Genomic DNA, 25,625 nt, shown 5'->3' with positions numbered 1-25,625 from the left:
GGAGCGGAACAAGTTCTTTTCTTTTCTTTCCATCTGCGGGAGAGCAGTAGAAATGAATATCCAGCCGCCCTCGGGGAACAAGCAGGAATGACATATTTTCACACTATATGATTGTAATTCAGTACAGTTTTTCCCTTTAGGTTGTTCGTGAAGGACACATGTATTAATGTGTATTAACACATCTAGATCTGTGTTGCGTTATAGCTTTTAACCACTGTAACCATTACTTTAAACTTTATCTGTTGAAAAATCGTAAAAATGCGTGCAAATCTTTGAATATACATTTTATTTTCTTTCACAGCAAACCTTTTTAACTCATATATTTGCTTCTTGGGGTCCCTGGAACAACATATTTTCAGATGATGGTCCGTGGCCAAAGACAATTCTGGGGGGTCCTTGACATGAAAAGGGTTGAGAACCAATGATAAAGAAACATATGGTTTTTCAGAAAACTGTTAGAAGACATTTTGTAGAATCAGATCCTCTTCAGGTCTTAATGGTTTAACTATACTCGGTCCTCCTAACCAGGTGGGGCGCTCTAACGCCAAGAAGGCCTACGAGGCTGTGATCCGCCAGCTCCTCCAGAAGCCCAACGCGCGCGTGGCCGTTCTCTTCCTGCGCAGTGACGACGCCCGGGAGCTGCTGTCGGCCGCCGCCCGCCTCAACGCCTCCTCTTTCGTCTGGGTGGCCAGCGACGGCTGGGGCGCCCAGGAGAGCATCGTCAAGGGCAATGAGGTCACGGCCGAGGGCGCCATCACCCTGGAGCTGGCCGCCAACCCCTTGCCCGAGTTCAACCGCTACTTCCTGGGCCTGGACCCGGTCAGGAACCAACGCAACCCCTGGTACATACTGTCACGATCTGCGTTTTTCACACGTTCCTGTCTCACCTGTGATTTTTTGTTTGCTCCACCTGTGTCCTGTAAGTCTTGTAGCCTATATCCCTGTGTTGATTGTCTGTTTTAGTTTCACCTGTTTAATAACCCGGATGAGACGCCTGCTCTAGGCGCTTTCTTGCCGCCTCTTGACGCGTATGTTTGGGTGTACCCATTTTGGTCCTACCCTCTTGACTCCACCGTGACAGGTACAGGGAATTCTGGGAGCAGAGACACCAGTGCTCCCTGGGGTTCGGAGGAGGAGGAGGCGCGGTATCCGGAGAGAGAGGAGGGACTTTCGCCCTCCCACTGTGCCGCGACGGCCTGTCGGTGGATAAGGAGACCTTCGAGCCGGAGTCCAAGATCATGTTCGTGGTGAATGCCGTATACGCCATGGCTCACGCCCTCCACGGCATGCAGCGGAGCCTGTGCGCCAACACCACCAAGCTGTGTGACGCCATGAAGGCCTTGGATGGACGCCGCCTCTACAGGGATTATCTCCTCAATGTCAGCTTTGCAGGTAAGAGCATGGGAAAAAAGGGGGGAGAAAACACAGAGATGTCATTAGAGGACTTCAGAGGAAAAGGTCCCTTGCGACGCATGTCCCCTGGAGACCTGTAAAAAAGCACAGCCCTCCTTTTACATAACATTGAGCTTGAGAAATGTTGGCAAAAAAGTTTAGCTTGAGAAAAGTTGCTTGAGAAAAGGTAGATTGGTAAATTAACTAACCGTTGATACCTCTACAATCTCGCCTCTCCATGAAAACATTTTGCATCTGTGTGTTGTTTAAAAAATATTGAACCAATGGAAAGTAGAAAAAGAATCACACCCGTGTGAACTGAGTGGTGCAATTCCCCCCCCACCTCTCTCTCTCTCTCTCATTAGCAGGCAGCCCCCTACTGGTACTAATAAGTCACATACTCGTGCTCATGACAGCCACTGATACATAGATACATAGATACGCACGGATACGCACGAACATTGCTGGTTGTAGGAGTGGTTGCACCACTCAAAAACCCGCTTTGGACAATTTCATACATTTATCGTAAAGTGCACGCTTTGCCTGTAGGGCCTCGGCCTCCGCTACAGGTGTTATGAGTACTTTCAGTTTCAGGCACAACAACAAGAGCTCTTCTTCTCTGCTCATGTTGCACATTTAGCTGGCACTCGGCACCTACCGCTCACCTCTGGTAAGGTGTGCATGTGTAAGATTATAGGGAAGAGAATGTGTTGTAAGATTATCCTTTAATGTATGATGCAACCCGCTTTCAGAGGGTGGGATGAATGAGGGGGGAAATAATTTAGCAAAAATTATGAGAGAAACAACACAAGAGGTGCACGCGCCTCATTAGCAATCCCCTCACGAAACAACGAGGGAGAAAATGTCCTTCCCAGCCAAAGTACAGCCGTGAAAAACCTTAAAGCGCTGAGACGAATCCCCTTAATTGCCATGTGTTGTCGGTGCCGCCTCACCATTGACACCTATTACCCGAGTGTAATTGACACGACAACTACAAAGTTGTTCTGACAAATGAGCGTGTCACCTAATCCACTGGCCATACTCTTCCCTCTCACCCTAATGAGATTGTTGTGTTTTAAGAACTTTTAATTTAATACTTCCTGCCCGTCTGCCTGTCGGTCTCTGTAGACTGTGGAGAGGCAAGAGGGAGAGCACGGCGGATTGACTTGACTGACAGGTGGGTGACAAAAGGAAAGCGTGGGTATAAAACTATAAATACTCGCAGTGTTTCTGGGACTGGTAGAGGTTTAGAGGTGCTTTCATTCTCCCTGCGCGCTAACCGTGACCGCAGAGCACGCATTAAAAACAACCACAACAAACAAAGATGCTATAAACATCTGCTGCCATGCCAAGGAGGGCTGGGGGGGCTGAGAGAGAAACTGGGGGACAGAGTAGAAAAGAGAGAATGGAAAGTAGGACAGCAGGGCCACTTTAAACCTGGCATCCTGATTTTGGACATGTGTGTGTGGTGAGGGGTGAAGTCACATAGAGAGTGCATGTGAATGTGAAAGGGAGAGAGGGAGTGCATGCTGCTGAGGCAGTGAGACAGCAGAAGAAGAGGATTCTCTTTGAAATTCTTCTTCTGAAAGTCTTCATTTCTGCTACAAATCAAAGCGTTGCTTTCTCATATAGGGAGGGAGAGGGGGGGGCAGCAGGTTGAGGTCTAGTGGTGCAGCATCTAGTTCTGTGTAGATGCCCTTATACTGTATAGAGGGTATGCACATGCATAAAGTGAATGGCAAATCGAGTGGCAAAGTAAGTGGCAATGTGAGTGGCAAAGTGAGTTTAACATTGTATAACGTCGTTTGTATGGACTGTCAAAGCCAGAAAGTAGTTTTTTCAGTAGACGTTCCCACATAACTTCCGGGATTGATGAGGATGTCACGCGAATACCCTCTATAGAGCGTCGCAATCCCGCCCCCTTTTCTTGACGACGCCAGGCCCAGGAAATGATTCCCAATGCATTTTTCCCATAGACATTTCAAAAAGTATTTATTTAAAGACGGTTACGCCGCGGACAAGGTCAACTCGAGTCGTGACAACTCATGACAACAAACACAATATTTTGGACCAAACAAATAATTACAAAGAAGAAAAACAACAAAAAATGTGTAACCTGCCGTTTTTTTCTTCGTTTATTTGTTGTCATGAGTTGTCATGACTCGAGTTGGCTTTGTCCGCGGCGTAAACGTATAATACTTTTTGTAATGTCTATGAGGAAAATTAACGGAGAATCATTTCCTGGGCCCTGGTAGGGGGCGGGACTGCGACGCTTTATAGGCAACCTTATTGGCACAGGTGCCAACATTGGCACAGTGGAGGGTGATTACTGGCATCGTGACACATTGTGAGCTTGTAGATCGGTTATTTTCAATTGTATACAGGGCTGAAGTGGTTAATGTATGTCTTGTAATAGTAATCAAAAGTAACTAGTAACTACAGTTTTCAAAATAATATAGTGAAGTAAAAGTACAATATTTGCCTCTGAGATGTAGCCTAGTGGAGTAGAAGTAAAAGTACTGGAAATTGGAAAGACAGAACAGAACTTACAGAACTTAAGTAAATGTACTTACCGGTATAGTTACTTTCCATTTTTTTGTAATCACAAACATTGTTTTGCTACCGTTTCCTATGACTACTTTTGAGTGTTGATGACAAAAGTGAGGACGCAAATTGTGATTGGCCGGAATGAGATGATGTATGACGATGTATCCAATCCAATCCAATGTCACGAACTGTGTACTCTTATTGTGTAGTTGTGTTCCTAGTGTTTCCTGTCTGCTCCATTTGTTGATACCTGCCTTGTCTCACCAGTCTGCTTTGTAATTGTATTTCACCTGTGTCCTGTTTAGTGTCAGCCAATCATGTGTTGTTTGTAGTTTTGTTGCACCAGCTGTGTCTAGTTAGTCTTTGTGTCTATTTAAGCCTCTGTGTATTCAGTGTTCACTTGTCAGTTTATAGTTTATGTTATGGTGTGTCCAGCCCGTGTATGTCCTGTTAGTCAATAAATCTCAATTGAACTTCATCTGCCTGCCTTCCTGTGTGGTTCTGCACTTTGGTCCAACACTTGTCTCATGCCATGACATCCAATCCACTTAATTTATATAGCACATTTTACAGCGCAAGGTTACAAAGGAAAATAATAACTAAATCCATTAGCTAAAACACAGAAAAGCAACAGCAAGAAGAACACCAGGTAAAAAACACATAGACACATCACTGAAAAATCCAAGACGCAGCAGCGTCAGCACACAGTGAAACAAAACGTGGACCATAGAGACACTCAACTGGAGTGAAAAGCCAAGGTGAAGAGACATGTTTTTCATGTGTGATGATAAGAGCGAGCAGCCCTCGAATCACACAGGTGTGATTTTGATATGCTGAACGGGCGTCGGCTCGTATCGGAGTCACAGGGTTTGCTGATAATTTGTACACATCCATTTTTCCAATCCATGTGATGGTTTTGCGAGGTGAGGCGAGGTTGAATGGAGGATATAAATATACTGCAGCGTCTCTCTCCATCTGCAGTGCTGACAGACTGAACACAGAAGCAGCACACGGAAAAACCTACAGCACTCACTCATAGCCTGTAGTCTCTCTTTGTTTACCTCACACAGGCACGCACCCACACACACACACACACCCACCCACGCGCGCGCGTGCATTCACAGAATCACAATACTATAGTCTACATCAAAGTTTGATGTTAGCTAGAAACAGTAATTGCCAGCATAACATAAATATCTCCCATCTCTCTCTCTCTCTCTCTCTCTCTCTCTCTCTCTCTCTCTCTCTCTATCGCTCTCTCTCTCTCTCTCTCTCTCTCTCTCTCTATCGCTCTCTCTCGATCTCTCTCTGTCTCTGTCTCTGTCTCTCTCTCTCTCTCTCTCTCTCATCTCCCTGTGTTTTCCTCTAACCAACTTTACAGTGAGCAAAACACTCCCATGTTACAGAAAGCACTGTTTCCTCTTTTACCTTGTGTGTAGTTTGACCGCGTGTGCGCGTGTGTGTGTGTGTGTGTGTGTGTGTGTGTGTGTGTGTGTGTGTGTGTGTGTGTGTGTGTGTGTGTGTGTGTGTGTGTGTGTGCGTGCGTGTTGTAACCATGCGGGCAGGGAGAGCACACAGCAGGTTTTCACAATGCTTCATTCCGACCCATCTCATTCCACCTAGCTCCATGCTGTTGCCATGGAAATGAAGATGACACCACTGCCAATGGCAGACTGATCCTGTAGAGCAGTGGTTTTCAACCATGTCCCCAGCTAAATGATGGAGAGTATAGGTAACCAAATGGACCGATATTAGATCTTTAACTCTTGAGAGCATGAAATGAAACACAGGGTCCATTTGGTTTAATTTTCCACAAGTAAACACACACAGGCAGAGTGGTGGGAAATCATTTTAACTTTAAGTAAAAGTATCAATACTGCAATGTAGAAATATATACTCTGTTGAGTATGGAATTCAGAATTTTCTCAAAATAATAGTAGTGGAGTAAAAGTACAATATTTGTCTCTGAGATGTAGTGGAGTAAAAGGAAAAGTAGGCCTACTGAAAATTGGAAAAATTATGTAAGAATACCTCAAAATTGCACACAGGTGCGCAATCTTGTGCGTGTGTATAAAACCTCCCGGTTTTCGAAAATATTGAACCAATGGAAAGTGGTAAAAAGTGCTTTGGAGAAAACCTCTTAACTCCATTGGACCCTCAAACTGTCTGCTAAATCAGCTAACTCCAACCCCTCTCTCCCTTGTAATTGACAATAAATAAAGTCACAACCAACTTTGAGGAGGCAGTATTGCTTTGTTTAAAAAAATATACGGTTTTCTTAATTTCCGAAGAATGAACATTTTAGGTGGTTTCCTCCCGACAGCAGATGTATATACAGTATATATATAGTATGCACACATGCATGCACATACTGTATAACTGTATATGCACAAAGACAGCTTGAAAGTTGAAACGTTAGATTTTTATTCATTTTTTTCTTACCAGTGTGAAGTCGCAGACACCCCCAACCCACTCACATACACTGTTCAAAGCCATCATTCAACTAACAACCACCCACCTCCCTCTTCTGCAGCAGGAGACACAAACAAACACAAAAGAGCAGAGATAGGCGAATATCACATCTATCACCACTATTTGAACTGTGCGTGCGTGCGTGCGTGCGTGCGTGCGTGCGTGCGTGAGTGCGTGCGTGCGTGCGTGCGTGCGTGCGTGCGTGCGTGTGTGTGCGTGTTATGTCTGTGTTAGCAGAGGCGGTGTGCCTTCAGGGCCATATGGAGCTGAGAGCTTTACTGCAATGTTTAGATGGTAGAGAGCAACCTTCACTCATTCACTCTGTACTCTCTCTCTCTCTCTCTCTCTCTCTCTCTCTCTCTCTCTCTCTCTCTCTCGTCGCACGTTCTATCCCGCTCTCATTTGCACAATTTCTACATCAGTGGCTACGTTTACATGGACAGTTAAATCCCCTTTTCATTCAGAATAAAAGTTAAATCCTATTAAAAGTTGTCATGTAAACACCTACAAAAACTTAAATCGGAATGAAAATAGCCAATCTGATTTAAACTTAGATCTGATGTAACTGACCGGTTTATTCCATTTTTAAATCCTATTGAAACAATTGTGGACTCATGTAAACACTCATTCGGATTTAAGTTCATTCTGGTCTTTCTGTGCATGCTTGTTTCCATGTAATTGGTATGCTCTTGTTTTGCGATTAATTATAAGAAAAGAAACTAGACATGTTTAATTTCACATCTCTGAGAGAAACCTCTCATAGGCTACAGGATACATCAAATATAAAGTAATATGGCATAAAAGTGTTTTATTATTATTATTATTATTATTTTGTTTTACCTGAAATGTAGTGGAGTAGAAGTAAAAGTATTGGAAATTGGAAATACTCAAGTAAAGTAGAAATACCTAAAAAAATTACTTTAGTAGAGTACTAAAGTAAATGTACTTTCCACCACTCTCTCTCTCTCTCTCTCTCTCTCTCTCTCTCTCTCTTCAAAACATTACATTTCTCTTCCCAGGCTATATAACCTCTCTCACACTCACTTGCATGTCTCTTCCCATAATATTCCTTCAGTTTCCTCGTCTCTTCCTCATCCTTTACTCTCTTCTCCTTTCTCCTCCTCTCCAGTCACCTTCTCTGTCTCATCTTCTCCTCCCTAGTAATGATTCCCATCTCTGGGTTTCTTTTTCAAACGGTGTATCTCCACTAGCTGTCACTCGACCCTGCTCCTCGCTTTCCTTTTCCATCTCTCCCTCTTCCTTCTAGTCGTTAACCAATCCCCCTTTTCTTCCATCATGTCACTTTCCTCCTTTCTCTCGCACCTTATCTTGTCGTCGTCGTCCCCCCCGTCCCCCCACCTCTCCGGCCACTCCACATCGCCCCTTATAGCCCCCCCTCCCCTCCCACAAGCAGACCTGTTGTTTGCTCCCTTTCTTTCTTTGTCTCTTGTACTATCTCTTCTCTGCTGCCTTGGCTATCTTGGCTATATACCATCACCTCGGCCTCTTCATGTTATGCTCACCTCGCTCCGTCCCATTGTTTCCACTCGTCTTCTCTCCTCGTCCTCTTCTGTCCCCCTGTGACCGTCGTCTCTTCTGTCCGTCTCTCTCCGATGGGGCCCACGCAGCTCCGCGACCCAGACAGCGCCTCAGTCTCAGTCTCGGGCGGGAGGGGGGGGGGGGGGGCAGTGGGCAGTGGCCGGGCCCCGCAGGAAGAACGAATATACTGTAGCAAATTCAGTGTGTGTGTGTGTGTGTGACTGTGTGTGTGTGTGTGTGTGTGTGTGTGTGTGTGTGTGTGTGCGCGCGCGCGCGCGTGTGCGTGTGTGCGTCTGTGTGTGTGCGTGTGCGTGAGAGCAACGATTTCTGTCCAAATGAAACATACAAATATCAATACTGTTCAATATAGTGTCCGAAGTCTTTATATTATTTATTCTCTCTGTTGGTCTATGTTGGCTGGATTAAAAAGGAATATAGACTCATGATGTTGAGTAAACCGCTTCCTTCATCCCCCCCCCCCCCCCACCACTCAATTTATTACCGCCAGTCTCCCTTGTGGCATTGCTTTTGCCCGAAATGGCCTAGAACATTAATTAATCTCTCAGATTCTCAATGAATGTTTTCACCCTACTTTTAATTAATCTTGAGTAATGAAGATTTTCTTGAGTTAGTGGCGTGCGTGCGTGCGTGCGTGCCATGATTGCCGCACATGCGTGCCGTGCTTGCGCCATGCTTGCCATAAACAATGCTTTTTCAAAAGCTAAACTTTATTCTATTTGTTTTAGCGGTCTTAACATCTTGTTTTCTTCATAATAATATTGGTCTTTTACATTTTTACATTTGGAAACGGCCTTAAATGGTGCAGAGAAAGCAGGTAGGGATGTAGCTCTGGTCCATGAGTAAGGCTATGGACCAGAGCTACATCCCTACCTGGGTCAGTGGCCGAAATGAGTTTTCTTCTACGGGTGTGTGGAAAAAAGCTAGCTTAGGTGGTTCAGGCATCTGATTAGGATGCCTCTCGAGCGTCTCCCTAGGGAGGTCCTCGAGGCACGTCCCACTGGGAGGAGACCAGACCAAAGCGCAGATGGAGGGATCACATCGACTCACTGGCCTTGGAACACCAGGAGGAAGTCAGTAATGTTGCTCTGGAGAGGGAAGTCTGGAGCTCTCTGGTGGAACTGTTGCCCCCACGACCCGACTATGGATAAGCAGTTGAAAATGGATGAATGGATGGATGGATGGATAACTTTATTATTTGCCTTGTTAGTGTTTTCCTGTCTCCCACTGTCAAGCCTTTGTTTGAGTGTTAAAATTACTTTCAACTTTTGGTTGTATTTAAGGCCACCTCCAGCCTCCAGGCCACGGAAAGTCACTCAGTCATAGTCATGAGATGTGCAGACGTGCTTGAGGGCAGTGGATGTGGGCCTCAGCTGGACTACAGTGGGCTATGGGAGTTATTCTGTGGGTAGGGTCACATAGAACTAATGTTGTTTCAGGGCGTACACACACACACACACACACACACACACACACACACACACACACACACACACACACACACACACACACACACACACACACGTGCGCTCGTGTGTGCCTGCGTGTGTTCAAAGCAGTGTCAGTAGAAAATATCTGTTGGTGTCAAATCACCAAATATGATTCTACAGATGATGTAACCACCTGTTTTACAATCCGTTCAGGGAAGCACAGACAGATACAGAAAGCTTGAGAAAGGCAGAGGGTGACAGAGATAGATGATAGAAGAGAGAGTGGAATACAGCTACAGCTATAAACACAGACCCTGTCCAAACATTTTCTGTATCTCTGTCATTTACTTCATAGCCTAAAAGTCTACTGTGCGTGAGCCTGTATGTCGCTCACTTTGTTCCCTTATAGCACAGTGGTTTTTAACCCTTTACACATCAATGTCCATTATTTATTGGGCATTTGAATTTTAGCATCTCAGACCCAAAACTAAAGAACATTTTGTTGTCGTTGGATAAGATTTTGTCCACAATTGTCCATTTTTCTAGCATTCCGTGGGTTTTCAGTCATGTATACTTAAGGCAAAGGAAGCCCTAAGAGTTCCAGAATAGCGTAGTTGATATTCAAGCTTGGATATACGTTTAAGTACTACACAGTGAATTTTTGACTTCTACACTGGTCCAGATGCATTAGTTCTTGGTTGAATCTGAATGATTACTCTTGCGCAGTGACTTTTATTAACTCTGCTTTAAAGGTTCGCCCTATAGGCAGGTCTATAACAGCTATTGCTGTGGATACTGGAAATCAGCCCTGGGAGTGGCTTAGTTAAACCCTTAGTCATTGGCTGTGAGAAGTCAGTTGGCCAGGAAGTAAATCTGTCTTCACTGACATGAGGTAGACACAAGCGGAATGTAGGTTCCAATATCTCACCATGGCAGCATCAGCCATTCTCCATTACTATGACATGGCCTGTTTGGTTCTTTACAGGCAGTGAAGTAAGTAACAGTCATTATTTGTTCCCCCGAAAGCATGGTGTCCCATTTCACACCCTTATCTGCTCTCCAGCGGTGTGAGCAGGAACTATTTGGGGAAGTTTTCTGGCCTGCAACTGGTGGCAGGTTTCACTCCACTCTTTACATTAGTGTACTACTCTGGCAAATTATACAGTGTGCATTACCTATTAATATGAACCAAATATCAGGCTGTGCCACAACAATTCCATGCTGTGTTGATGTTGGTACCATTAGGAGAGATAACAGGCAAACAGTGATCAAACTAACAATTCTTCTACATTCTCTAATTTTGTGTAGACTTCTTGTAAATGATGTAATGTATAACAATTATTATATAATATATAATCACAATAATATAATACTGTGAGGGCTGTGATCCCAGCTCCACAGTGAGATAAGACTCTAACCCACAACCACATTTGCATTCTACTCTAACCTCTAGTATTGACATTTGCAATGATTATATTATATTATAATGCATAAAACACAATCAGTATTTGAAAATGGCTTGGTGACAATATGCACTGTTGTACTAATGTTCTGTTCTTTATTTAGTCCCTGAAATGGCAACATATGGGGCAGGGGGTGGAGTCAGATGTGATGCAGCATACTTTATTGAGAAGGGGGGAATTGGGAATAGTTTAGGGATTCCAGTTGGCTCTAATTGCTGTCCACCCCCTTGTGTATTTATTGGTTTGGTCCACCACTATATAAGTCTCCCTCATGTGTCATTTGAACAGGTCTGTTGGTTGAGTTAATTTCCTGTTTGGTTCCACATTATTTTCATTTAAGTTATTTTCATTTAAGTTATGTTATGTTGACCTCAAGGGCCCTACCACTTCAGTTGCTGAAACTTTTGTTCATTATTTGCTACTTTTGACATTAAACCAAACTTTGAGTTTAAAAACCTGTGTCATCTTTAAGCTTTGACTGCTCGGTCCCTCACAAATACAAACATTTTTAACAATAATTTAACTCTCAAATCGCTCCCAAGAATCTTACCATTTGGTTACCAACTCTACTAAGACCAAACCACAGCAGAACAGTACGTTTTAACAGCGGGAGACCTTAGAGACCAACGGCGAGCGTCGCTTGAATTCTATTGGCTATCGCCGGGCGATGTAGCCCAAAAGATGAATTATTTTTATATTTTCGGCTGACGTTCCTCCGCCCACTTTTCGACCATCGCCTGTTCGCCTGCTATCGCCTCTATCGCCAGTAGTTAACAGGTCCCATTGACAAATAATGCACTTCCGGAAAATTCGTCTGGCTGTCGCCCGCTGTTAAAACGTACTGTTCTGCTGTGGTTTGGTCTTAGTAGAGTTGGTAACCAAATGGTAAGACTCTTGGGAGCGATTTGAGAGTAAAATTATTGTTAAAAATGGTTGTATTTGTGAGGGACCGAGCAGTCAAAGCTTACCAGCCTACCAGTGAAGCACAAAGCTCCATTCATGGAACACGCCCGTACAGCCTAAAAACTTTCACACCTATTTGGCGACTGTATGAATGATGCATGCATCGCTCAATGCCATCATTTTGAAGTGAGTGATCAAGGACCGTCATCAAGGACCCTCGGTCTCCACAGCCGCCAGAAGGGCTTCGGTTGGCCTTCGTCAGCTCCAACTTCCAACCCTATAGCATGCACTTTTCTTCATACAGCATGTCGACTTGCAAGGTCTCATGTGCAACACTGTTAGCTCGCAGGGAGGGACGGGGAATCTCAATCTCCCGAGTGTGTTGCTCTGCAGATAGGTCTATTAGAGGGAATGAAGGACAGCATGCATGCACGGCACCCTCAAAGGCCCCTGCTGCCGACTAATACCAATCTCACTGCTCCGCATTACACATCATTACCACATATATAGCTAATTAGCCTTCACCACACAGCTAATGTACTAATAAGGCGCAGTTATGGTAATTAGCCAAAGCGTGCATGCATTTTAGAGAGAGACTGCGCGTGCGTGCGTGCGTGCGTGCGTGCATGCGTTTATGAGGGGAGCAGAGCCCAACTTGCTATGATATTGCTCCGTTTTATTAGCGGACTTTATTGTCTTCCAACTTTGCAGGGTAATGAATTCTTATCTCTTCCACCCGGTCTGAAGATCATTATCAGCTCCTCCTTATTGAAATCATATCCATTTGGCTGTCACTTAAAAACGTTTAGCAGCTAAATCGTCAGGAAAACTTGACACTGAGACGTGGGGGTGTATAGAGGAAGGGAAAGAAAAGGGAGAGAGAGGGAGGGTAAAGATAGAGGAGGGCTGTGCTGTCTGGTGTGATTTATGGATTTCATAAACCCTAACCCCCTCTGCTGCAGTCTGACACGCCATTCTATCTCTCAACTCATTGAGCCTTCACAACAATGGAACAGCTTTAGCCCTTGTCAGTGCTGCAGTGCACGCACACACACACACACACACACACACATACATACACACACACACACACACACACACACACACACAAACACACACACACACACAGAGACACGCAAACAAACAAACACAGACAGACAGACTTGCACAGCGGGGTCAGTCAGAGCTTTGGTCCTGTCAGCACGGTCTCCCACAGCGCTCGCATGGAGCTCAATACCTGCACCAGTCACACACTGCAGACCAAAACCCAAAAGATAGAGGTCTCAGTGGGTCTCACCCGTGTACCAAAAGAAAAGCGCACATAGATACATAAGTACACAGAGACACACTGATGATTTTTCTCATCCCGTGTTCACAGCCTTTGCTGTATTATGGTGACTCCCGTGGGTTCATCCCAAGCCGTGTGTGTCTGTCTACTGATTACGAGGACGGACTTAGCTATGTGTGATTTGTTTAGAAGCCTGCACCGGCACACGGGCACATAAGGTAGACACGCAGCGTATTATCAATGCTATTGTGCATTGATAATACGACCGAAGGCCCTTGTATTGTTAGTCTCTGACAAGTGATGCTTTGTGAAAGCAGTGAGCTCCGTGCCATACTTTACACTGAGACCCCCCCCCCCCCCCCCCTTTAGTACATTTTGAGGTATTTGTACTTTACTTGAGTAATTCCAATTATCTACTCCACAACTAGCAATTTGAAGCTTGTAGATCAAATTGCTGAAATGTATGTAAGGCAGACGTGGTTAATGTATGTTTTCTAATAAAAATCTAAATCTACAAAGTAACTATAATAACTAAAGTGTTCAAATAAATGTAGTGGAGTAAAAGTACAATATTTAGATCTGATATGTAGTGGAGTAGATAATTGTAGAGCTTGTAGATCTGTATACATTTGAAAACGTGAAACGGGACATTCTGCAGTACTTTAAGTAATTTTTGTAATCCTTTTATTACTCGTAAAGTCGCAACGGACTATTTTTACATTGCAGCATTGATACTTTTAGACCTAAGTAAATGTAAGTACTTATTCTTCCACCGCAGCCTCACATGCGCGCGCGCACCGCGCTGCACACATGCCCTGTCATCGCATCGTCATTTTGACGGGGGCTGCCTGTGAGGGCATGTATTGTAACAGCCGTGCTGTACAGCGCGTGTCAGTGGCTAGAGCTGATTGCTCTATACTACGAGGACATGCAGGCTCCGCAGTGGCAGTGGAACATGCACTTTGTCAGCAGCGCGTCAGAAACAGCCAGCAGTCAGCAGCAGCGTTGTCAGATGTTCCAAGAGAGCACCGCTTCAAGAAGCACGTTTATTTTTACCTTCTTTCAGTGCAGGGGCCAACATTGATATTATTTCACAAATTGGTACCACCTAAGGTGAACGTAACATTTTTGTATTTTTGATTTCCTACATGTCTCTAGTTATATATTTTGGTATACATCTTCCAATTCAGTAGCTTAATGCCAGTTATCATGACCATTATGTGACCATATAACAATTATGATTTAAGTAGCATGTGTCATCATTGTCATGTCAAACTAGGGGGTTTTCATGATTCTGAATCCATTCCAAGCATTTTCGTTTTGCACAAAAACACTCCTTCAATTCAAATTCAGCCATGGCCACTTGCCCAAATGTGCCCAAAATAATCACATTTGTGAGAGGACGGCTATTGGCCGGTTTTATCCAAAGGAGTGTTTTCCGTGCAAAACTAATGCTTGGAATGGATTCCGAATCATGAAAACTATAGTAGCCTACATAATGAAATGTATGTTTGTTGTTATTTATATAGGTTGTTAATGGTATATGGTCACATAATGGTCATGATAACTGGCATTAGGCTACTGAATTGGAAGATGTATCATACCAAAATATAAACTAGAAACATGTAGGAATAGAAAAATACAAGAATGTTGCGGTCACCTCCTAGGCTCCTACATGCATGCTTGCCTCTGGTTTTTGTTATAGCGTCAGGCGGCGCTTGCCGCCAATTTCACAGTCTCTTCTCCTGTTGTTGTCTAATGTCTATATACGACGTCCTCAGGGCAGATTGTAATCTCTTGAATAACAACGTGTACACAAACCAGTTTGGCATTTTCAGCAGTGTGTGTACAGTACCTCCCCTCACATAAGGACAGCCACTGGCTCATTCCATCAGTGTGTGGCTGGCTGGCTACAGTGGCTGTATAGCAGCACTGCTCAGGGATTGAGCTCCTCCGCTTGCACGCTTCTGTGACTTTAATGTGGCATTTTGATAATAAAGTCGTCGGTTAGTAGCGGTGTGTTTTGTCCCTGTTTGACCATGCAGGGGTGTTGGGTTTTGTTTTGTTTTTTTTGGGGGGGGGGGCGTGCAGTGCCGTCGCTACCTATACGCGCAGTGCACGCTGTGAGAAGGGCAACACGCCGAGGGGGGCAACAAAATGTGCCAGAAAGTGCCAAGCCGACCCTCAAAATAACAAGTTTCTCTGCGGCTCCGCCGCGTAATGACGAGCGGCTGTGTGTGTGTGTGTGTGTGTGTGTCTGCGTCCTCACAAACAGTGAAAATAGCCTCATCTGCATGAGGAATAGCAGTGCTCTCGTCGGGAGGGGGGACAACACAAATATAGGGCAACCAAATGGTCAGCTACGGCCCTGGGGGCTGGGGGGGGGGTGTTGTAGAGAACGAGGCCGCTTAGACCACTGGTTCGCATGTCGGGACCAATTTGTGGGTCACGGACACATTTTCATGGGTCCCTTTATTTTTTGTTTATTACATTTTGTTTTTAATTATTATTATTAAAAACATTTTCAAATGTTTTTATTTTATGAAGAAATAAAAGGGAAAAAAATCGAAAACAAATGCTTTAGAAGTATATGGGTAGTGGAAAATAGCCACAATATCGGCTATATTTTCACTAGTTTTTTTTCACCAAACGTCTAATTTCTTGAGGTAGGAACCTCTGGCTAGCAGATATCACTGCATAGCAGGCATTTACACGACTGCAGCCCATGAGCAGATATCACTGCATAGCAGGCATTTACACGACTACAGCCCATGAGCAGATATCACTGCATAGCAGGCATTTACACGACTACAGCCCATGAGCAGATATCACTGCATAGCAGGCATTTACACGACTACAGCCCATGAGCAGATATCACTGCATAGCAGGCATTTACACGACTACAGCCCATGAGCAGATATCACTGCATAGCAGGCATTTACACGACTACAGCCCATGAGCAGATATCACTGCATAGCAGGCATTTACACGACTACAGCCCATGAGCAAATACAGAGCGGCTGGTCATCATTGTTAATGGAAACATTGATGGTGATTATTATGTCCCCATTCAATGTCTCCTGTGGACCACAAAGGCTCAACAGACCAGAGCACAGATTATTGTCTCTCCTCGATGCTGCATGCGCTGCTTTAGTGTAAAATAAATCAAATAGACATGGGCTGGTTTTGTGTGGTTTGGTTTGTTATTGTGTTGTTATTTTTCATTCTCATCTTATAGGGCCACTTCACTCCTTTTGCAACCAGATCTTATTTTAATGATGTTTAGGACACAAGAAACACTTCCCTGGGGGTTTTATGTGTGTGATATGTGCTTTCAGTCATGACGCCATGTTCATGACCATTTGTCATGAAAATGACACTTCCTTCCCGGACTACAAGTCACATCGCCATGCAGCCTCCCCCCTCAGGGGCAGTGTGCACCAAAGCATTATGGACGGTCATTGTATGAATTCAGCTATCCTGTCAAACCATACTCAAACACACATGACTTAATTATTTATTTATCTGGCCATAGGGTGCACATTTCAAATTGTGCTACTGTTATCTACTACAAACTATTAACATTGAGTGACTGCAGTTTCTTCCAGTGGTAAAATGTCCCACCCCTCACCCCTCACCCCTCACCCCCATCCTCAGCCCCCTTCTCTCCCCCAGGCATTGACACGGTGGTGAAGTTTGACACCCAGGGGGACGGCTTGGGCCGCTACAACATCTTCAGCTACCAGCGCTCCGGCGACCGCTACGGCTACGTGCCCATAGGGGAGTGGGCGGAGACTCTGAGCCTGAGCACCGACATGATCCACTGGCCCCGCGAGACCGTGCCCACGTCGCAGTGCAGCGACCCCTGCGCACGCAACGAGATGAAGAAGATGCAGGCAGGTGAGAGGCACCACACACCCTGCAGGCACGTGTCGTGACATGAAAGGCATCGAAAGGGGGCTTCAGCCCCTGCCCTTTTGAGGTACTTTCAGACGGCATCGATTAACGCAGACGTTGCCGTCTGGATCAACCAGACTGCTCCAGGTCTGCTCATGAGGGGCACGACAACGCAAACGTAACAAAAAAGTTCTGGTCACGAAACGAACATGCACGCGCGACAATTTGTGTGTGTGTGTGTGTGTGTGTGTGTGTGTGTGTGTGTGTGTGTGTGTGTGTGTGTGTGTGTGTGTGTGTGTGTGTGTGTGTGTGTGTGTGTGTGTGTGTGTGTGTGTGTGTGTGTGTGTGTGTGTGTGTGAATGGGTGAATGTAATGCACAATCTATGTAAAGGTGTGTGAATGGGTGAATGTAAAGGTGTGTGAATGGGTGAATGTAAAGGTGTGTGAATGGGTGAATGTAAAGGTGTGTGAATGGGTGAATGTAAAGGTGTGTGAATGGGTGAATGTAAAGGTGTGTGAATGGGTGAATGTAAAGGTGTGTGAATGGGTGAATGTAAAGCGCTTTGGATCAAAAGTGCTATATAAATGCACCATTTACCATGCAGCATTTACTATGGTGAAAGGAATGCAAATGCCCCCCCCTTTCTTTTCCATGCCATACCATACCAACATTCAGCATAAATGTGCTTGTGATAGAAGGCCAATCCAGTCCACCTATGGATCATGAATTGTCTGAAGCAGATTGAATAAATGAAATTGATTAACGAATCCCAGTTCAATGATGCATAGAGCGTCGCAGTCCCGCCCCCTTTCATGACGACGTGAGACCCAGAAGTGAATTCCCCGTTCATTTTCTCCATATTATGCTTTTCAAAAAGTATTTATTTAAAGACCTTTGCGCCGTGGACAAAGCCAACTCGAGTTGTGACAAATCATGACAATAAACACAACATTTTGGGCCGAACAAATAATTACAAAGAAGAAAAACAACAAAAAAAAGTGTTGTAACCTTTTCTTTTCTTTTTCTTTCTTCTTCTTTCTAATTATTTGTTGGACCCGAAAAAATGTTGTTGTCAAGATTTCTCACAACTCCAGTTGGCTTTGTATGAGGCTTAAAAGGTCTTTAAATAAATACTTTTTGAAATGTCAACGAACGGGGAATCATTTCCTGGGCCCTGGTAGGGGGCGGGACTGCGGCGCTCTATACAGCGCCACTTTAGCAAAGCAGAGTCTGCCATGTTGTTTGTATACTAGTGTATATGCATGGCCACATTCCAGGTGAGTATTGCTGCTGGATCTGCACTGCCTGCGAGCCTCACGAGTACCTGGCTGACGAGTTCACGTGCGCGCCCTGTGCCCCCGGTCAGTGGCCCCTCGAGGAGGACCCCACGTCCTGTTACGACCTCCCAGAGGACTACATCATGTGGGAGGACGCCTGGGCCATTGGACCCATCACCATCGCCTGTCTGGGGTGAGTACGATAAGGACGGTTCTAGGTTCAGGTCCAGGGTTACTTGAAGAGAGGAGCGCAAGCACTCAGTTGAGTAGTTCAAAGAAAGAACGTATTGGTGCACGGTTCTGGCAGAAACAGTCTATAGAAAATTACACCAGCACTCACTTTATATCCAATAGGATTCTTGTTTTGTTTCCAGTTTTTCCCCAGCAGCAACAAACATGGGACATTTCGGCCCTGAGGCCTTCCTCAGCGTTAATGAACAATAAAGAAACTGTTGTCACTTATAAAGCGGACCTCGGTGCCACACACAAAGCGGTCAGAGTGTTCCAAATATCTCTTAATTCATAAATGCAATCAATTCAATAAAACAATTAAAACATTAATTCCATATATTTTTAGAAGCCATATTTTTAGAAAACACCTGGCCAGGTTCAGGATTAGCGTAGCCAGCGCACAGTAGTATTATGTCCATTTTAACCAAATGGAGTAATGGACATATAGTATTGTGTAGTTACCATATAATGTACATTTTCATGTACAGAGTATATGCACGTGACATCATAAAAAACTATGGCCTTGCCCTTGACAGCCCATACATCCAAGCAGAAAAGTCATATCTGATTAAATGACGTTTCACAACGTTAAACTCACTTTGCCACTCGATGTGCCACCCAATGTACATATGCGCATACCCTCTATTTCCTGTGTTTTGGATATAGACTTATTTTATCTCCCCTCTACACCTATCCCAGGTTCCTGTGCACAGGCCTAGTGTTGTGGGTGTTTGTGCGTCACAACAGCACGCCTCTCGTCAAGGCCTCGGGCAGGGAGCTGTGCTACTTCCTGCTGCTGGGGGTCTTCCTGTCCTACGCCATGACCTTCCTCTTCCTGGCCAAGCCCTCGCCCGCCGTCTGCGCCCTGCGGCGCCTCGGTCTGGGCACCTCGTTCGCCGTCTGCTACTCCGCCCTGCTCACCAAGACCAATCGCATCGCCCGGATCTTCAGCGGCGTGAAGGACGGAGGTGGAGTCACACGCCCACGCTTCATCAGCCCCTCCTCTCAGGTGTGCACGCCGGTCTTAAAGTCCTATTCATACTCCAGTTTGAGGTGATATAGCTTATCACCGCTGTGTAGTTTTCTAAAGGTTAGAAAACTACAACATTGCATCACTCGACCCGACACATTTCTCTTTTCCGACAAGTCCTTTCACTCTGGGGCTATCACCTCGTTCACTGATTGGTCTAGCCGTTTGGTGGGCGGTCTTGGTTTTGCAGGCACTGGGGTTTCGCATCTGAACCAGAGGGAGGGCGGGGTCAATGCTTAAGGACATCAACATGAGTATAGTCTTTCAAGACAGACTGTTGCCTCGCGTCAACTAACGTCGTTTTCCTGAATATTTGACGATGGGATTCTCAGATTGATCTGTCTCAGCCTCATATCGGTGCAGCTGGTAATGATGTCTCTCTCTATGTCTCCAGGTGTTTATCTGTCTCAGCCTCATCTCAGTGCAGCTGGTAACGGTGTGTCTCTCTCTCTCTCTGTAAGGTGTTTATCTGTCTCAGCCTCATCTCAGTGCAGCTGGTAACGGTGTCTCTCTCTCTCTATGTCTCCAGATGTTTATCTGTCTCAGCCTCATATCGGTGCAGCTGGTAACGGTGTCTCTCTCTCTGTAAGGTGTTTATCTGTCTCAGCCTCATCTCGGTGCAGCTGGTAACGGTCTCTCTCTCTCTCTCTCTGTAAGGTGTTTATCTGTCTCAGCCTCATCTCGGTGCAGCTGGTAACGGTGTCTCTCTCTCTGTAAGGTGTTTATCTGTCTCAGCCTCATCTCGGTGCAGCTGGTAACGGTGTCTCTCTCTCTGTAAGGTGTTTATCTGTCTCAGCTTCATCTCGGTGCAGCTGGTAACGGTGTCTCTCTCTCTCTCTCTGTAAGGTGTTTATCTGTCTCAGCCTCATCTCGGTGCAGCTGGTAACGGTGTCTCTCTCTCTGTAAGGTGTTTATCTGTCTCAGCCTCATCTCGGTGCAGCTGGTAACGGTGTCTCTCTCTCTCTCTCTGTAAGGTGTTTATCTGTCTCAGCCTCATCTCGGTGCAGCTGGTAACGGTGTCTCTCTCTCTCTCTCTGTAAGGTGTTTATCTGTCTCAGCCTCATCTCGGTGCAGCTGGTAACGGTCTCTCTCTCTCTCTCTGTAAGGTGTTTATCTGTCTCAGCCTCATCTCGGTGCAGCTGGTAACGGTCTCTCTCTCTCTGTAGGGTGTTTATCTGTCTCAGCCTCATCTCGGTGCAGCTGGTAACGGTCTCTCTCTCTCTCTCTCTGTAAGGTGTTTATCTGTCTCAGCCTCATCTCGGTGCAGCTGGTAACGGTCTCTCTCTCTCTCTCTGTAAGGTGTTTATCTGTCTCAGCCTCATATCGGTGCAGCTGGTAACGGTGTCTCTCTCTCTGTAAGGTGTTTATCTGTCTCAGCCTCATCTCGGTGCAGCTGGTAACGGTCTCTCTCTCTCTGTAAGGTGTTTATCTGTCTCAGCCTCATCTCGGTGCAGCTGGTAACGGTCTCTCTCTCTCTGTAAGGTGTTTATCTGTCTCAGCCTCATCTCGGTGCAGCTGGTAACGGTGTCCGTGTGGCTGCTGCTGGAGGTTCCTGGGACGCGGCGCTTCACGCTGCCAGAGAGACGGCAGACGGTTATCCTCAAGTGTAACGTGCGGGACTCCAGCATGCTGCTGTCACTCAGCTACGACGTGCTCCTGGTCATCCTGTGTACCGTGTAAGGCTCACACGTTTTCATTCATTCATACGTTTATTTGGACAGGAAAGCACAGATTAATGGACACTGCACATTTGCAATGTAAATATGCCGGATTAAGCAAGGATGCTATAATTTCCATCCGTAGTCCCCAGACACAAAACGGGTATTAAACAAAACAAATATACACATATAAACATTACTAAGGGGGTACAAACAAGAGAGAAAAAACAACAGTAAAAAGGCCAAGTAATGACCTAAAATCAGGGGTCATTGGCCTGCTGGCTTGTGGTGGACATTTTCGTCTAGCACTGAATAACCATAACAAGGTCTGTAACTCTGAGAGTGTACAAATGGAACCAAATGGTCCCGTAAGAGTCCATTTGGTTCCATTTGTACACTCAAGAGTTATGGGGCAAGCGGGTCCTTGCAAATTAAACTTTAGAGAACCACTAGGCTACTATAGTTGTATTCAATCAGAACAAAATAAAATAAAAAAATCAAGTAATCCATAAAGACGTCAACTAAAACGGCAATGCATTGCTCAAAAAGGGAAAAAGGTATTATATTCCTCACCGAACCTTCAAGTCAGTAGGCCACAAGAGGTTCCTCTTTGTCCAAAAGCTCTGAATTGATTCAGAGCTAAACCCTCAGAAATGTTTCTTGACCAAACTTTCCTTCTTCAGATCTCAAAGTTTTCTGGCCCCACCACTACTAACTACTTAACAAATATATTCCCTTGTTATCACCCAGTATGTTATATTTCATTGTCTTTCGATACTCATACCAGGACAGGAAATACATTTCTCCATAGGTCTAAATCTGATCTATAATGCAATACGCCTACCAAAGAATTGGGAAAGCAGATCATATAGTTCACTTGGCAACATCTTTCGTTTGTCTACAAGCTTTGATTATCCGCGATGTTTAGGTATGCGTTCAAGACCAGGAAGTGCCCAGAGAACTTCAACGAGGCCAAGTTCATTGGATTCACCATGTACACCACCTGTATCATCTGGCTGGCCTTTCTCCCCATCTTCTATGTTACGTCTAGTGACTACAGAGTAAGGTCTCACACACACACACACACACACACACACACACACACACACAGGGGCGGCAGTGGCTCAGGGGTAGAGTGACCGGATGGTTCCCAGTTCGATCCCGGGCTCCCCCAGAGTTAGTGTTGAAGTGTCCTTGAGCAAGGCTCTGAACCCCTAATTGCTCCCGATGTGCAGGTTGGTGCCTTGCATGGTTTCCTCCCGCATCGGTGTATGAATGGGTGAATGAAATGCACAATCTCGGGGCACGGTGGCACAGTTGGTATAGTCGCCTCACAGCTAGCAGGTCCTGGGTTCGATTCCCGCGCGGGACGCTGTGCGTGCTGGTGGCGTGTTTCCTCCTCTGCGTCATCAGTGCCCATTTATCACACGCACGCACACACACAGAGAGAGAGATATGCTTGCGCTGTATAGTCAAAGTGTAATCCTGCTAGCAGGAGTCGTATACTGCAGTGCAGTGATGACATACAGACAGGATCTGTCATGTTGTATTGCTCACACGTCTATAGCTTTAACAGCAAGAGGGGCACCCACCAAAATCTTATACTTAGGCCTACTTATAGAAAACTTTTAAATACACACACACACACACACACAGAGATATGCATACCTGGCACACATGACTACATATCATTGGGTGTGCTTTATTATCCACAAGGGAGAATCGTTTTGCTCAGGTCAATCCATATTATGTATATGTTCAACAAGACCATACATAAATATACCCCACAGTCATGTTATGTAGGTATTTGTGCACATACAATATATTCATCCATTCAAGTGCACATACAGATGCTTGCACAGTGTACACTACAGACACGCACGCACGCACACACACACACACACACGCACGCACGCACGCACGCACACACGCACACACGCACACACACACACACACACACACACACACACACACACACACACACACACACACACACACACACACACACACACACACACACACACACACACACACACACACACTCACCCACACTCACACCCCTACAGTGAGGACTTAACTACTACAGTCCTATTTTATACTTTCAGTCAATCTACAAGCTCACAATGCATCGGTCCAAGACGCAATCCCACAATTATTGGAAAATTGTGTAATTCTTTTTCACTTTCCTATAATGATTTGCCCATGTTGAAAGTGGTTAATATCCCTGTCACATCCCCTGCTTTATTTCCACAGTGATCTAGATTTAGAAAAAAAGCCCATAGTAAGCCATATACAGTAAAGCAGGTGCATGCATACACCTGTCTACACTGGCAGTCAGTAACCAAGAAGGAAACATCTCATTTAGCTTATACTCGCCTTTTTGTGTTTCTCCAGCAAATGGTTTAATAGCACCATAAATCACTGAAACTCAAGTTAAAGCTTCCTTTGAGACATAACAAAGTTTGGCTTTTGTGGTCCCTGCTGATTTTATTGATCCACTTTCCACACATATATTGATCATCTCTGGTTTATAAACGGCTATTCTCTCACTCAACAGTCCCAGGAGAAAATTGGTGGATTCCGGATGTATTTGTTATCTACTATATTTCTCATTCGGTTACATTCATCGTGCATTATGGATAAAGCATTCTGTAACTCCAAAGGGGGCTATGGGAATATTACATATTACATAGTGTACTGTTATCAATATCACCCTTGGCAACAAGAACATTGATAGTTCACATCGATCGAAGTTTGCATTGTAAGGCATCTGTGGGTTTAACCTGCCTAGAGCGGGAACCGGCCTACAAGGGAATGATGCAAGTCACGAATTATGCAAATTGGGAATACATGCCCCACCCAGTTATACAATACCCATTGTACCCGTGTCAGAGTAACCATTGTACCTGTCTGTCCTTTTTATGCCCACATATGCAGTTCTGTGTCAGGCACAGCCAAATATGAAGTCTATAGGCCAATTTATGACATCATATTCATGATCAGCGCATACCATATGGGGATTTTCTGTTTTATCCAATGTGGCATCCAATGTGTTGGATAAATCACCAATGTGTTGGATAAATCACCAATGTGTTGGATAAATCACCAATGTGTTGGATAAATCACCAATGTGTTGGAGTTCCGCTGATCCGACTTACTTCCCACTAGACGCGGCGCATTTTGCCCTCAGGTCCTCAGCTCCTCACTCAATCCACATGCCGCGTTTGACATCGGTCAATAGGCATAGTGGTCGGATTAGATCAGTGTCTCTGTATCAAACTTTTATTACTTTACAAATGAATGTTCATCTTTTATTAAAGAGTTCCTTGTGACTGGCTTGAAGTTTGAAGTGTCGTGACTTGACCTCCCAAACGTTTGGTCCCTCTCCTCCTCCAGGTTCAGACCACCACCATGTGCATCTCGGTGAGTCTCAGTGGCTTCGTGGTGCTGGGCTGCATGTTCGCTCCCAAGGTCCACATCATCATGTTCCAGCCTCAGAAGAACGTGACCAGCCTCAGGCTAAACGCCAACCGCTTCAGTGTCAGCGGAGCCAACACCACATATGCATCCCATGGTAGGTCACATATCGCTGCTCACTCACACACAGCAGTGGTTCTCAGAGTGGGGACAAGGGCACATGACTCCAATGTTATCAACCCATAATAACCAGTACGTTACTTATCAAGATGATCTTAGGGACCTACTGCATGTATACTGGGAGCCTACTGGCTGCGATCAGGAAACACTTACGTGGCCGGTTAAGACTGATATGAGGTTAGGGGACTTACTCAGACCGTAACAATCTTCTTTTTATGGGGGTCCCCGGCACAAAATATTTTCAAATGTTTGAAATGGCTTAAGTAGCTAAACAATAATGAGATTTCTGTCTGGGCATGATTATCTTCCACCTTCTTTCTCTATGTCTATCAGCTTCTGTGAGCGCCCACTACGTTCCGACGGTGTGCAACGGCAGAGAAATCGTGGACTCAACCACCTCGTCCTTGTGATCACACCCTAGCCCCGCCCCCCAAACCTGAACCGTCTAAGACTGTTAGTCCGTCCAAGAACGATGTCCACATTCCACCATCGTTCCCAATCCTACGCATGCACACACACACACACACACACACACACACACACACACACACACACACACACACGCACAGAAACAAATACCATCCTCGTGGACTAGAACTGTATCGTTTCATGGTATGTAGAAAGTGTGTAACTATGATTAAATTATTTTCTATGGATGTACATAATACAGGGAAAATATTGTAAGTAGAGAAACAAAAGAACAAAAAAAAACGTTTCTAGGAGGAATTTTTTGGAGCCTTTTGTTTTTTGATAGCTTTGTTATGATGCTGTGTATATAGAGACACACCTTCGGTCATGGTTATTGACGGGGTATTGGGGTGTGGGAGGGTTTCGCACCCACCTCACCTGCAATATCACCACAATGTTTTTATTCGATTTCTC

The 25,625-nt window shown here is 45.1% G+C and overlaps 1 protein-coding gene across 1 annotated transcript in view; it reads left to right on the top strand.

Annotated features, from left to right (window-relative positions):
• Positions 1–25,153, top strand: part of grm3 (glutamate receptor, metabotropic 3) — a gene marked incomplete at its 3' end in the record, with an annotated part of 32,317 nt that extends 7,164 nt beyond the window's left edge. Inside the window, exons 4-12 of the mRNA XM_080761248.1 lie at positions 529–842; positions 1,082–1,392; positions 16,710–16,952; positions 18,228–18,420; positions 19,158–19,467; positions 20,971–21,164; positions 22,075–22,207; positions 24,543–24,720; positions 25,077–25,153. Of these exons, the coding sequence (XP_080617374.1) occupies positions 529–842; positions 1,082–1,392; positions 16,710–16,952; positions 18,228–18,420; positions 19,158–19,467; positions 20,971–21,164; positions 22,075–22,207; positions 24,543–24,720; positions 25,077–25,153 (1,953 nt within the window). The remainder of the gene's footprint in view (positions 1–528; positions 843–1,081; positions 1,393–16,709; positions 16,953–18,227; positions 18,421–19,157; positions 19,468–20,970; positions 21,165–22,074; positions 22,208–24,542; positions 24,721–25,076) is intronic.
• Positions 25,154–25,625: the final 472 nt, after the last annotated feature.

The sequence above is a fragment of the Protomyctophum bolini genome, assembly GCF_963924005.1.
Source record: "Protomyctophum bolini genome assembly, chromosome: 4".
Lineage (NCBI taxonomy): Eukaryota > Metazoa > Chordata > Actinopteri > Myctophiformes > Myctophidae > Protomyctophum > Protomyctophum bolini.
This window is presented reverse-complemented; position numbering and strand designations above follow the sequence as displayed.